The 15,379-nt window shown below is 44.0% G+C and overlaps 1 protein-coding gene across 1 annotated transcript in view; it reads left to right on the top strand.

Moving 5' to 3' along the window:
• The first annotated feature begins 352 nt into the window (after window positions 1-352).
• Window positions 353-15,379, top strand: part of LOC137937655 (helicase SEN1) — a 47,878-nt gene continuing 32,851 nt past the window's right edge. Inside the window, exons 1-4 of the mRNA XM_068782767.1 lie at window positions 353-684; window positions 1,168-1,552; window positions 1,814-1,930; window positions 2,109-2,191. Of these exons, the coding sequence (XP_068638868.1) occupies window positions 560-684; window positions 1,168-1,552; window positions 1,814-1,930; window positions 2,109-2,191 (710 nt within the window). The 5' untranslated portion in view covers window positions 353-559. The remainder of the gene's footprint in view (window positions 685-1,167; window positions 1,553-1,813; window positions 1,931-2,108; window positions 2,192-15,379) is intronic.

The raw sequence follows: 15,379 nt of genomic DNA, 5'->3' as shown, positions 1-15,379 counted from the left end.
TCCACATGATCGAAATTAAATCGTGGAGATGAATGACCCCTTCATCCCCTGCATCGAGATGAAGCTTCATCTGCGCTCCACTAACGACTTCAAGTGTTGAAGGGCATTATGCGGTTGAAGATCATCTCGTCCTTGAAATTGATTAACCCCCCTATGTCTAAAGATACCCCTGGAAGGACATCTTTGGGGAATCTGAATTTCTGATTTCTGAAGCTCGAATTTGAAATATTTAAATCAAACCCAATTTAAATATGCACCTTAGGGGAAGGAAATCTATGGGGATTCTGAATTTTTGATTTCTGATTTCTGATTTCTTTCATTTCTGTAACCCTTTCTCGAAGGCAGCCTTCATCTCCCGCCTTCGACGTGTAATTCTTCCCTAAATGAAGGGCAGCTTCGGATTAACGTTTTAATGCTCTCGGCGGTTTCTTACTTCTCCGGCTTCCACTGTTGCCACTTCTATTTTCTTCGTCTGCTGTCGTGTTTCAACATTCTTTCAGACACCTACGGTCTTTGCATACAATGATATGAGTAGGCGCATACCCTAGTCATTTTCCCAATGGAGAAGAGGATCGTAAGCAGGCGAGAACTCTTGGATAGATGGAGAGAAATAGAGGAGGACGACGAACCCCTTTCAACGGATCCATCGACGCAGCTTCAGATTAGAAAGAAGAAAGAGGAGTGGTTAGCTTTTCTTTTTCTTGACATTCGTTGTTGTATTTCTTTTATTTGTTTGAGCGTTATCCGGGTATTGCATTGAAAGTTCTTTTTCGTCATGTTATGTCGACTTGGTAGTGGATAAAAATTGCTGTTTCCTTTTGAGTGGTTTCGCGCAGTCGTGCTTTCTGTGTTTCTTCTGTCATGTTGTCGTTGATTCATCTCACTTATTTTCGACAAACGGCAGCATGATAGAGGAAATTTGAGGAATTTGCCCATAATATTGAACTAGTATGCGACGTTCTCTACTACTGAAAATATTGATAGTTATGGAACTTTGGCGAAACAGTTGATGCTTGGGTGGATGATGTTCAGGTTAGAATCTTACAACCAATGAGGGTGATTTCTGAAAATGATATGGTCGGAGCACTATCAGTTGGAGTATATTACTCAGATAGCCCACTGTTTAAATTATCAACTAACCTTTTCTCCGTTTGATGTCTGGTACAGGTTCGCTGATACCTTTTCTTTCTTGATATCTCAACCTGGGGGAAGTCATATATGGTGTGGCTATTGGGACTTAATGGCTCCCCTCATGGAGACTTTCTACAATTATTTCATTGATAAGAGGAGTGATTCACCTCTCAAGATTCTATGGAAAAGAATTTCCCAAGAACTTGGAGGATGTACGCAATGCATTTCCCAGCACCATCAAGCTCAGGAAATGTATGGTTCAGAGTATGAATTGGCCACCATTGGTCCTCTCCTTGATGTGTTACAACGCCTGGATGAAGAAAGGGTAACTGGACACCTTAAAGACATTAATGCAAAGATGTCCAGGAGAGAATACAATCCTGAAAACAACAATGCTGAAGTTGTTAGTGTCATGTTTGAAGTATGTTTTCTGATGCTTTAAATTTTAGCTTTTGTGATGCTTTAAATTTTAGTTCGGATTCCTTTACCATTTCATTATTCTGGATGACTATTACAAGTTTTTGTACTCTTTTTAACGGTTCCATGGCTGTCTTAATGTTTTTATAAATGTGTGCGTAACTTCAAAAAATGCGTGTCAAAAGTTAGATGTTGCTGAAGCTGGTATTTGAATTTATCTTAATTGTTTTGTATAAAAAATTGGGCTTTGTTTTTTATATGACAGGTGTTGATGTTTCCTAGTTTGTTAGATAACCAGACTTTGGTGAATGAGTTTCAAATATTCATTCAAGGCGTTGAGGATTCTCATGAACTGAAGCTTGGTGGTAATCAGCAATATCCGGTAACACTTTGGGATATTCTTAAATGTTAAGTGTTTTATCCTTTATATGCTCTTGACAAGTGTGTCTGATTGTATCTCCGTTTTTTAAAGCTGCATCTTTTTCTGTTTTTGCTTCCTTTTTAACAACATAATCGACATTTAAACTTTGCTTTTTTTTTTGGTTTCATTCAACCATCAGGGTGTTTATGCCCTTCTTTTCCTTAAAGAAGGAAGAGCTCGCTCTATTGGTCATCGATTAGCAGGAGAGTTGGGAAAGTTGAGGTGTGTGTCACTTGCATCTCTTCTTCTTGTGGTTTGTATATCATTTTTTGTTTCAATTAAATTTAATTTTTATAAATTTTGGGATTCAACAAGGTTAATGATCTTTTTTTTTTTTTTTTTTTGAGAAAAAGGTGTGAATGTATTACTAGAAAAAGAAAAAATACATACCTTATTGTACAAGGCCTTCATCCACAACAAGATGTCGAAGGAAAACACCTAATTTAGCCTGATTATCCTCTAAGTGATTAGCAGATCTAGGAATATAATTCCAACTACATTGCAATAGAGAAATTAAATTACAAATATCCTCTAAAAGATCCCAGTGCCGCCAAGGAGGTTTAGAAGACTTCTTGCACTAATTGATGACAATTTTTGAGTCACCTTTGATGCAAAGAAGACCTCCCATCTGTTGATGAAAAAGGTTTAATCCATTATATAAACTAGATAGCTCGGCAGTTGTTGAGTTCGATTCACCAATTGGCCCGACAAATGAAAGGAGGAGGTTTCCTTTATCGTCATGGATGACCCCACCATATCCAGCAGGCCTAGGACAACCCAAAGTGCTTCCATCGAAATTTAATTTGAAATGGCCCAACGGAGGAGTCCAAGTTTTCATGGCCGGAGGTCGAGAAAGGTGAGACATTTCTGCTACAAGTTGCCAGTTTCCATGTAAATTTATTGCTTTGAGATTTTTAAATTCTTTCCGCATGAGAATCCAGGAGGTAACTTACCTAACAATTCTTTTGCTTAAAATGTTGTTTGGAAGACATTTTCTATTGAATTTCCTATTATTTATTTCTTTCCATCTAGCCCAAACGATGTGACCAACACAACATGAAATTAATAATTTTTCGAGCTTTGGGAGGAGGGCGTTTATGACCTTTTGTATAGTAGATGTGAGATTTTGAAGGGGACTATTGTAGACCAATTTTGCTGATGAGTTTGGTCTATACAGAATGAGCATAATTGCAATGCAACAAAATATGGTCCGCAGTTTCAGAAGTGGTTCGGCAAAACGGGCATAGGGGTCTAGAACATGTGTTCCCCAGCGAATTAACGAATCGGATGTCAAGATTTTGTTTTGACATGCTGTCCAAATGAAGAGCTTTGCTCTTGGAGGCATGAGTAAGGACCACGAAATGGCAGATGGATGGCTGGATTGAGTAGAGGGGGGGGGGGGGGGGGGGGGGGGGAGGGAGTAGGGAATTGTAGGCAGTTGAAGTCGAAAATACACCTTTTGGACATGGAGTCCAGATAAGTGTCTGGAATATTTCTGACATGTACCGTCAATAAACTCGTGACGAGATTAGCAACTTCAAGGGCTTCTTCATCCGTTAGCGCTCTACGAGGTTTAAGTTCTACTCACCAGAATTCATCTCGACCGTAGATGTGGTTGCTTTTTGTTTCTAGCAAGAAAGAAAATTTGACCATGGCTGGTATTGAAGCTACTTGCCATCGGTCTGTCCAAAATTTAGTCCGACTTCCTGAACCATTGTAACACTTGACGACGTTTTTGAAAACAAGCAACAAATGTGCTATCTTTTTCCACACGGGAGATAATTTATAATACCTTCCACCTTCTGTCCACCAGCTTGAAATTTTTTCTGCTTTGGCAGCCACTGTGTCTCGCCAAATCAAGGATGGGTGCATATTAAATTTCCAGATCCACTTCATAAGCAAGGTAGAATTTGTTGTTGCAATGTCCCGAATCCCAAGACCACCCAAAACAAAAAGGTTCATCAACCCATTTCACTAGGCAGTATTTTCTTTCCACATTTTGCCCACCCCATAGAAATCTCCTTTTTAGGAACTCAATTCTATTGTTGACAGAAGCAGGGCATCGGTATAAAGACAGAAATAAGACGGGATATCATGGAGACAAGACTTTATAAGAATAAGTTTACCAGCTTTGGACAAAAAATTTCCTATCCAGGAAGCAAGTCTACCTTCAAGACGCTCGATGACTGGGTGCCAAGCAGATTTTGAAGGTAAAACGGGGGGATAAAGGAAGGCCCAAGTATGTGCCCGAAGGGGAGGCAACTTTACAACCCGAGTATTCAGCCATAGAATTTTGAAACGAAGGATCAATATTGAAGCCAAAAATAGATGATTTAGCCCAACTTACCTTTTGTCCAGACGATAGCTCAAAAAGGTTGAGCAGAGCTTTCATGTGGGAGATCTGACTCAAAGTACCTTCTCTGAAGAGAATAGTATCATCATCATACTGCAAGAGCGGAATATCTTGGTTTGGGTTGTTAGAGACAGGATTAAGCCAACCGATGCTTTAGCAAACTGGACCATAGAGGCAAGATGTTCCCCGATGAGAGTGAAGAGGAAAGGGGACAAAGGTTCACCTTGTCTGATGCCTCTTGTAGCTTTGAAGTATCCGCAAGGCTTTCCATTTACTAGGATAGAATATGATGCAGTAGAGATACAACATCTCATCCAAAATTTCCATCGAGTCCCGAAACCCATTCGACCGAAGAGGTAATCAATTAATTTCCAATTTGCTTGATCAAAAGCCTTTTCAAAGTCAATTTTAAGGACGAATCTGGGCCGATTTGATTTCTTGAAGGAGTCTAGAAGTTCATGAGCAGCCATGGAGGAGTCCAAAATATTCCTATCACGGATTAAAGCACTTTGGCAAGGACTTATGATTTTGGAGAGGTGGATCCTAAGATGGTTTGCTAGTAGATGGGCGATGATTTTATAGTAACACGCGGTGAGACTTATTGGTCTAAAGTCTTGGGGAAGGGAAGAGGAAGATTTTTTTGGGATTAGAGCAATGAAAGAAGCCCCTACGGCTTTATGGGTGATACTGACTTAGTGGAAATTTTGGACAAACGCATATACATCTGATTTGATGGTATCCCAAAATTTGTGGTAAAACTCACCATTAAAACCATCCGGTCCAGGAACTTTATTTTTCGGGAGCCTACATGCAGCCAAATTGATTTCTTCTATGCTGAAAGGCTTTTCCAGATCAGACGCCTCTAAGGAAGAGACTTGTAGGTAGTTGAGCTGTGGCAGCTTTGGCTGATTAAAACGCTCTTCGGAATACATCTATGAGAAAAACTTCACAAGAATATTAGAGATGGAGGGGCTATTCGTGTTCACTTGAGAGAAGTGATACGATTAACTCTCCTCCTGGTCGAGGCAATAGCATGGAAAAACTTCGTATTTCCGTCCCCCTCGGCCATCCAGCGAAATCTAGCCTGTTGTTTCCAGCGGATAGTTTCACAGTGAAGCAAATTTGAAAATTTTGAATTTAGTTCACCTCTAAGAAGTAAATTAGAGGGAGAGATAGACCTTTGCTCTTCGAGTAGGTCGAGCTCTGAGATGCAACGACGAATCGAGTCTTTCTGAGAAGCAGCAGTAGCACGATGATTAATGGACCATGAGCAAATCTTTGCCTTAAGAGCTTTTAATTTGAGGGGAAACTCCTAGCCCGGGTTGGGGGTGATGCTCCAGTTCTTGCCACCAGACCGGAAGGGAAGAGTTGAAAGCCTCCATAAAGGTCCAAGAATTTTCGAACCGAAAGGGAGAGCGCCTCCAAGCGGGGGAGTGGGTGTTGATTTGAATAGGCCAATGATCAAAACCGACTTTATTTAGGACTTGGCTAGATGAGTTTGGGAAGAGATGAAGCCATTCATTGTTAGCTAAAAAGCGATCCAACTTGGAAAGGATTGGCCATTTGACCAGGTAAATTTTTTTTCGGAGAGAAATTTCGGAGAGATCGAGACTACTAATGAGATCAGAGAAAGCTCTCATTGATGAAGTAGTTCTGGCCGCGGGAGGGCTTTTTTTTGAGCAGAGAAGAATGGAATTGAAATCACTGGCCAGAAGCCAAGGCAAATCTCAAAGATGGACTAGTTGGAATAATTCCTCCTAGAAGGAGGCGCGGTTGTTTGGCCTAGTCGGACCGTATACACCAGCCAATGCCCATGAAATGCCCGAAGAGTAATCGTGGAAGCGAATGCCAATGGAGTATTAGCCCAGTTGGGAGAGAGTAGCGTCTACTGCTTTTGGGTCCCAAATGACAAGAATGCCACCTGAGTGCCCTATAGCATCGACCATTGCCCACGCAGGGTCCAACCCATACCATAAATCTTGAGCAATAGAATAATCAAAATGTTACAGCTTTGTTTCAACAAGAATTACAATTTTTGGCTTACACTTCAAAAGGGCTGCTTTGATGATGGCTCGCTTAGACTGTGAGCCGATTCCTCTGACATTCTAGGACATGATAATCATTTAGAAACGGGTAGGTTGAGATCCTTCTCTTGTCGGCGATAAGCCTCGTGGTAGTAAGAGCTGAAAATCCACTCAAGTTGAGTTATTTCATTGTATTCTTCCGGTGGGAGATCTAGATCTAGGAATTGGAGGAGAGCATCCTGAGGCTGGGGCTGGTGAACCGGGTAAGAAGCAGGCATAAAATCTGTTATTGGAAGGGGGAGTTTAGGAGGGGAGACGGGGGGGGGGTATTGATTTTCTGGGGTTAGGTAACTTTTGTTTTGCCCTTCCTCCTTTTCCTGGAGTAAGTGTAGGTGAAAGGGGTAACTGATGATCTTTTCTCCATTTCGGGTGTGGCTATTTTGGAAGTGGGAGTGGAGGGAGGTTTGGCTATGGAACTTGAAGCTTCCATGGTAGAGTTTGGGCTGAAATTTCGTAAAGGGATGGGGCAAAGAAAGGGGCGGGGAGGGGTATTTATAGGCGTTGGGGGGGGGGGAGGGATTGAGAAGAGAAAGAGCGGAGTCCCAGGCGGATTTTGATTTGGATGAGTTGTCGGCGTGGCAAGCGCCTTTCCTGGTGAAGGGGGATTGAATGGGAGATTTTTTGGGTAGTCGTAGTTCTTGGAGGGAAGGTTAATGATCTTTGACGACCTTCATGTGAAGGTTCTTTATTTTGCTTTACTGTCTCAACTTAGATGCTATTTGTTAGGAAGGAAAGAAGAAAAAAGCTTATTGAAATTATTATTTAGGATTGCTTTGTTTTCAGAAGAGCAACTTTTTTTATTTTTTATAGTTTACTGAAAATGAGAATGAAGATTTCATTCATTAAGTGCGATCGTATCGTGCGCCGTGCGATTTTGAAATCGCTAACGTGCGCCGAAAACCAAAATGTGAGAGAGAGCTCTCTTGATGGTCGTTGTCCCCACGATCGGTGATCGGACCACTCCCGACGGCCACCGGCACTCTGGCAGGGCCACTGCAACCACTTCCGACGTCGATAGAAGACGCGATGAAGCTGCAATGAGAAGAAATGTCTCTCGACGACGAGGAAGAAAATCCAACATACGGTTGGATTCGTCCAACCACCACTTTGGCAAGCTTTCTGATGTTCCAACGGAGGACCACGAAGCCTGTTGGGCGACGGTATCTCAATGAAAGAAGTGAAACAATCTTTTCCGTTTCAGCTACGGAAAATGCAAAGTTACCGTTGAGAGAGTTGTCCGGAAAACTGGTTCGGTGACCTGCATCTCTTCAGCTGACGAATCAAAACTTTCCTTCATCTGCGTCCCAATAGAAGCAATTTGCAGCTTCAGGCTTCAGTTCCAGAGAGCGAACATAGAAACAGAGAAATCCCGTGAACTCTGGTCACGGGATTCGATCTTCCTCTTCTCAGTGACTACCATCCATGGTCGCCAGAAATGTCGGGTCACCCATAGAAGAGGAACTTCTGTTTTGCCAGATTGTTCATCCTCGAGGCCACAAACTCGTGATTTGGCTGGAAAGAGCTAGCTGATGCGCTCCAATGCTTCTCCCCGGTGATGCCAGAGAAAGATTCCCCCTCCCCCCCCTCGACATTCCCTCCTGTCCCTAACATCACCCTCTCCCCCCTAAAATTTCCTGATTTGCACCTAAACCACACCTCAGTTCCCCCGCTTCCACAACAACATCCGAAATCATCCAAATCCCTCCAAACCTTCTCCATGACGGGTGCAGAATTTTGACTCGCTCCATGCTCGTCCAAACATCCCCCAAAGTCATCAAATCCAGCATTCTTCACTGGCTGATTGACAAACTTCACCCTCCCTTACACTCCCAGAGTCTCCTATCTCAGTCCCCAAACTTGGTTTGTTCATTTCGGAACCCAGCAGAAGTCTTCTGCGGTTCTTGTCCTCATACCCCACACCACCTCAGGCATCATCGGGATCTCAGAGTGGCTCCCCTTGACACCCTCCAGCCAGTACAACCAATGGATATCTGTTACTGGGTTTCCTGCCGAGCTATGGCAGAATGCGGTTTTCTCGAGAGTCATGTCTAAGTTTGGCTCCATCATTGCTTTGGACCCACTCATGGAGCACATGCATTGTTTGGATGAGGCCTGGATCCTCATCATTCCTTTTCACCCGTGTGAAGGGCAATATTTCAGATGTGTTATGGTGGATAAAGCGCGGTACTAGATCCATATCAGCATTGCTGAGATGGATGATTTTAGAGATGTGGTCCTCGAAATCATCACATTGCCACTCAATGCTCTGGGAATAGCACTTCTGGACTCTGCTCCCCCACCACCCAATTGAAACCCCCACATGCCCCCCTATAAATCGTCTTCATAGCCCCCACACTCCACAAGCTTCCCCCCGAATAATGGACTCCCCCCTCCCTCACCTCCAAGAAATCCCCATCCCAAAAATTACCTCTCCGACACAGAGTTCGGAACTACCGAGCGTGCTCCCCGTGGTCACAAGCTAAACATTTCTCCTCCTCCCGCTGTCACCTACCAGCGTTGAGCTAGAGGCCATCCGAGACAGCTTCTACAAGGAGGACCCAGTGCCACCACTCGATACCCCCGCAACCCAGAGATGGGAGATTTCATCCTTCCAGAGCCTGGTGAAAGAGCTCAAAAGTTTGTGGCTGCTCTCTTGTCAGAATAGCACAAATATGACCCAGAAACCTGGGCCCAGATAGTAGAACTTGCCAAGGTGATGGGCACCGTCTTCACGGAGCCTCTCCTGGGAGCACCCATCTGAGAATTCAAAGAAGAAGACAAATGACCAATGATTATTCTCTCCTGGAATGTTCGTGGAATTGGGTCCTTGCGTCACCACGCCTCCATTCGGGACCTCCTTGCCTCTACCAAGGCAAATGTTGTTGTTCTTCTAGAAACCAAGGCTGCTTCTCTTCCCCTTGGATCTATCCGAGAGTTGTGGCACCTAAAGGAGCCCGATTGGGCTTCAATGGATGCAGTGGGATTGGCTAATGACATCCTACTGATGTGGGACACCAGTACTATTGAGGTGCTTGATCGTTGCTGTGGCTCTTACTTCCTTGGCGTCAAGCTGCGAGTCAAAGGTTCGGGGAATATTTGGTGCCTAGTTGGTGTCTACGACCCTACCAGACACCACAAGCACCACCTCTTTTGGGATGATCTATTGAGGACTTGTTAGATGTGGCATATTCCTCTGATGCTTGTAGGCGACTTCAATGTTACTTGCTTCTGCCATGAGAAAACCCCGCCGTCCCGGAGAATCACAACCTCCATGAGGCTTTTTGCTGATTTTATTGGCAGCTGGGACTTGGATGAGATTACCCTATTTGGGAAAACCTTCACTTGGTCAAATGGTAGACAACCCCCTGTCCTGTCCAAGCTGGACCGATTCTTAGCTAGCAATCATTGGCTTCAGATGGTGTTGTACCCCTTTTTGGAGACTCAGCTCCTGGAGGGTCATGAGACGTCATCGGGAGGAGCGCTTCCCCCTCACGACTCATCTTCCCCAAGCATCGCCGCCTGAGGAAGTTTCCGAACCATTACTTCTGCCACCTATTGATGTGAAGTCAGGGCTCAAGTTGGCAACAACCACGACGACGACAAAAGCCCTCCATTCCTTCTAGCGCCGTTGAGGAGGACCTCGACCTCGACCAAGCTGCGCCGGAGGAAGAGGGACGTTGGTGTACGACAAAAGGAAGAAATTCGGAGAAGAAAGGTAAACGGAAAGAAGGGGATGCATCGTGGGCCTGTGGAGACTCAGAAATCTCGCTGGAGTTGTAATCAGGAAGATTCGACATGGTTATACGCTTAACCATCAGAAATGGAAGAAGACGCTCTTTCATCTCGATTCCTCTGGCCGTAGTCCTCGATTTCGCACGATGTTTCGAGGATGGGGTTTCGGTGAGAGAACCTCGACTCCGGGAGATCAGAGTGGGAGAAATCGCTTTCTCCCTCTCGGTGTTCCGAAAAAGGGGGGTTCGGGAGCTCAAAATCGTCCAGAGAAGAGGGACGCTAATCATGGCTTGAATCTACCTCCCAATGTTTTTCGGAACCGCGTCTTACTGGAAATTGCTGTGAGAGACGATCCCTAAAATTGGAGAAAATCATGCTGTGACACCATTGAAAATTGGCAGACGTTCTTCGACTATCCACCCTGTCCCCCCCTGGAAAAATAACCTTAATTCTCTCCCCCCCCCAATCCCAACTAGAAAATCAACCAAACATCTAATCCCAGCTGTGTACCCCCATCCCCTTAGAAAAACCTCCCTTCCCACTGCCCAAAATCCTACCATCCATTTACCCCCGTTTTTTCTCAGTTGGAAAGATGGCGCTGAAATCAGATTTCATGGTGGTGGCCAAATCTGACACCTGGACCAACGAATCTCTCCCATCTTGGATCCGCGATAAGTTACAACTCAATTACCTGCCCAAAACATCCTGGTTGGGCCCCTGGAAATGGTTGGTCTTTCTCAATTTGAGGGAAGATGTCTGTCCTGGAAGCCGGGATTTGGGATCATGAGATGGAGGTGGAAGTATTGGAATGGGAGGAGACTGAGCTGTATCGTCTGCTTGGCCAATGGATCTCTGTCAGAGGCCTTCCGATCGAGCTCTGGTCGGAGGAGGTACTGTGTCGAGTCTTCGGTGTTTTTGGAAATATACTACAATGGGCGGAAGACACGGCTGAGAGACGAAAGCTTGACACTGCCACGACTTTCGTTGCCCCATCCTCTCGATGGTCTGATAATCTTTTCTTGGAGCTAGTTTTTGGTGAAAATTTCGTATGGATTGAGGTCTCTTTCAAAGACATTGGGATTTTGCATTCATCGGAGTATTACCGGACTCGACGGGGATGACCCCTCTCCGAGTCAGCATTACCTCCCAACCGGGTCAACTCAGGTCTTAACCCTTCATGCTCAAGTGAGTCTACATCGTTACCGAGTTCCGATTCCAACTCATTTTTAAATTTTAACTCTCTGGGGAGTATTCCGAGACCTATCTCGTCTGACGCCAGCTTGGCTTTCGAAGCAACCATGGTCCTTCCAAATTCAAAATCAAATAGCGAATCCCAATACGTATTAGCTGGCTCCCTGCCAGTTACAATGTCCATCCCCCCTTCCAAAAATTCAAAAGCTAGACCTGCACGCTCTTTGAGCCAAAGCTTTAAAAGCTTGTCAGAAAAATTAATGCACTCTCCCCTACTTCGGTCAGAAATCCCTTCAAAATCTACTCTCCCAAATCCCGAAACCCCATCTTCCCACGCGTCTTCCTCTACCTTCCCGAATCCCGAAACTTCTCCATCCCCAACGTTGTCCTCCCACTTTTCAAACCTCCAAAAAAGCCTCTGCCCTACCACAATCTTTTTGTCTAATCCCCTCTTTTAGAAAAATCTTCTCATCCCCTCTTTTTCGTCTTCGTCACTAGAATCTCTTTGGAGTTCGCGACCTAGAGACCTGCACCATATGTATGCTGGTTTCTAGCGCATTGTTGGTCCCGAGAAGGCAAACTTTTCCCACCTGGCTCTCAAGACAAGCTTTTCTTCTTCGCCTCTTCCCGATGACCAATCCAAACAAGTGTGTCAACCCTTGTATCCCAATACCTCGTGTTACGATAATCCCGGGAATCCCTCGAATCAAAACCCTCCATCTCAGCCTGGCATCACTACCGGGCCGCATCTCATGGGGGAGTGTGCTAAGGCAGTCCAATATGCCAATGGAGGTTTCCCCTGTTTTGCTTCCTTCGGAGAATGGAATCCCCATCTGTATGCAAATGATTTTGGTACCTCCAGCCTCCCACCTACCTCTGTTGAACAAATCCCTCTTCTTTTGAGATTAGGAACGCCATCACCACCCCTCTTGCCTTCTCATCCATTCATGGAGCCCGAAATTCCTGATCCTAAACCACATTTAAACCCAATATCTCCCCATGTCATCGCTACTTAAAACCACGTGACCCAAGTAAAACCATCAACAAACGTAGCAAAGTATTTAACATGAGAAATATTAGAGACACACAAAGGTTGTGCCTTGGATGTAGTGGACGATAAGGCAGCTAATAGAGGAAGGTTGAAGTAGTACAAACTCCTTTTTTCATGGCCGCCACCGATCGCCCGTTTTGTAGTGATCCTAAAATATACAAGAAGAGCTCATTGTTTGGGAAGACTTCCCCTCTTGTTATTTGCTTGTATGAGCTCTCATAATAAAATTCAGCATCATTTAAAAAAAAAATGTTCAAGAAGAGGGTGAGCAAGTGATAAAGCAATTCGGATTTTTTTTGATTTGGATAACCCAAAGCAAATTTAAAGGAAATTGAGGGACAAATAAGATATCTTGAAGAGGGATAGAAGATGTGATAGATGAGGAACCCTTGCCAAATAATTTAGTTTGGGTACCATTAGCAATAGTAACAATTTAGGAAAACATGGAGATGAGGAATGAAGCATGTGTTTGTTACCTGACAGGTGTTCGGAGGCCCTGGAGTCTATGATCCAAGATGAAGAGGAAGAGGAAGAAAGCATACCTGAAGCAATAATGGTAGTAGCTGTATGTACCGGTGGAAAGGAAGACTCCATAAGGGACTTCATCTTTCGAAACGTGGTATAGTCTTCAGCTATAAGAGTCATTTTTCTGGATTGGGAGTCAGTCTTTTCTTCCCGTTTATCAAAATTAACGGAGGCTGGGTTAGCTGTGGCCCAATTAGGCTTGCCATGAAGCTTCCAACAGTTTTCCACAAGGTGGTTCTAACCACCACAGTAGGTGCATATGCGAGGCTCAGTGCGTGAATAGGTAGGACCTGTTCTACCACCTCTTGTACGCCCCCCTCTAAAATTTCTACCGCATCCGCGGTTGGAAGATGATGTACCCCTATTACTGGAGTACATAGCCGATGGAGCATCAATAGGGGAGGTAGTAGTAGAAGATGGGTCAAGGATCCGTAGCAACGTAGCATTGATTTCATCAAAGGATGGAAGTGCGGATGAGCTAAGGAGTTGGGTCTTAACAACCTCAAGATATGGCTTGATATTCGTCAAACAAATGGCTGTTGCCAAGGCTTCCCGTTGCCTTTCTTGAACCGCTATATCTGTTGAGTACGGTTGAGCAATCTTTCATTATTGAAGAAGTCCCCAAAATTGAGCCAAGAACTCATGAATATTATCCCCTTGCTTAGTATTCAACATATTTTGTAAGACATCAAATAATTTTTGCAAGGAGGTTGTACTAGAGCATAACTTAGCACATGTGTCCCAAATATCCTTGGCTGTTTCCAAGTAGAACACATTGTTGGCTTCATATTCTTCCATGCTATTTATGAGCAAACTAATAACCAGATTATCATTTTTAACCCACTTGAGGTAGGCTACACCTTCTTCATCAATGGGAGAAGAGGGTTTGTTTAAGTGACTGAGAAGATGACAAGTAATGAGAACCCATCGTACCGATTGTGATTAGCTAAGATAATTGGAGAGGCTCCCTCAAGGGGATAATAGTAATTATGAGTATGTTCCTCTTACTACTTGTATGTCCAATCTCCATGATGAAGCAAATTGAATGCTTAAATCACACCAATATCAATTGTAAATGGCGTCTCAAAAAAAAAAACCCACTAATGCAACTTGGAAGATCCGTGGACCAAATCAGGCACTTGCAAAGAGAGATATAGAATTTTTCCCACAAGAGGAGGCACTAAATCATCAAAGAATTTGTGCTTATGTCAAGTGGAGACATCATCCAAAAATCAATCAATTCCTCTTATATCCTTTAAAAAATAGGATAGATTTAAACCCTTATGCCTTAATCCAAACTAAAAAAAATAGTGGCCAAACACTTAAAAATCACAATCTTCTTTTGAGATCCTTAGTAGCAAGTCAAGTCTCTTATAACTCCTTAACTCATGAGAACAATCCAACTTCAAAGAAACAAGTATTGGAGTTCAAGGAAGTAGAAGGGGTAGCGGAATAGTAGAGGCAAGTAGACGCTGGAATTTGAACCATATGATAATCATCCAGCAAAATAACAAGATCCCATGAACAATGCCAAGTGTGAGAGAACTTATAGTAACATGTGTTGGAATTCCCTAAAAGAGCATGGCATCAGATATAGGAGTATCGGAGCCTCTTTCATCACCCTCATCCCTAAAAAAGATGGGGCAGAACTCCCATCTGACTTCCGGCCGATCAGTCTCACTACAAGTGCATATAAGGTGATTGCGTGCCTCCTTGCTAGTCGTCTCAAGGCAATCCTCCATGTTGCCATTCACCATGGCCAAAGTGCTTTTATTAAGGGAAGAAACATTCTTGATTCAGCCATGGCATGTCATAAACTTAGTCATCATTTCAAGGTCCAAAAGCTCGCCAGATTCATCCTCAAGCTTGATTTCGAAAAGGCATTTGACAGAGTTAACTGGAAGTTCCTGGACACCCTCCCGAGGAAGATGGGATTTGGAGAAAAATGGCACTTCTGGATCCAAAGCTGCATCTCCTCTGCAAGCTACTCCGTCCTTCTCAATAGCACAATTTGTGGGTATTTTCAGGAAACCAGAGGAATCAGACAGGGAGACCCTCTCTCCCCCCTGCTCTTCAATGTGGTGGCAGAATACCTATCCTCCTTGATCTACTCAACCAAGAACATGGGATGGCTCTTACCCATGACTGATTGCACAGATATGCCGATTCTCCAATTTGCAGATGATACTATTTGCTTCGGGGTTGGTACTATGGATCAGATTAGAAAATTACGTGTCGTGCTGGGATTATTTGAATTGGCTTCTAGTCAGAGCATAAACTGGGGAAAAACCACTCTCCTTGGCTATCATATTGATCTAGCTGGACTATCTGGGATGCTCTATGGGAAATATGCCAGCTACGTATCTTGGGCTCCCACTTTTTGATTCTCGGCCTTCGGCGTCACTATGGTCCTCCCTCATTGAGAAACTTGAAAAGAGGCTAGCCACTTGGGAGGGAGGGGTAAACTCTTATCA

This window comes from Aristolochia californica, unplaced genomic scaffold (genome assembly GCF_029961685.1).
Source record: "Aristolochia californica isolate CCGP_79_NKW_82.1479 unplaced genomic scaffold, dmAriCali1.0.hap1 SCAF_7, whole genome shotgun sequence".
Lineage (NCBI taxonomy): Eukaryota > Viridiplantae > Streptophyta > Magnoliopsida > Piperales > Aristolochiaceae > Aristolochia > Aristolochia californica.
This window is presented reverse-complemented; position numbering and strand designations above follow the sequence as displayed.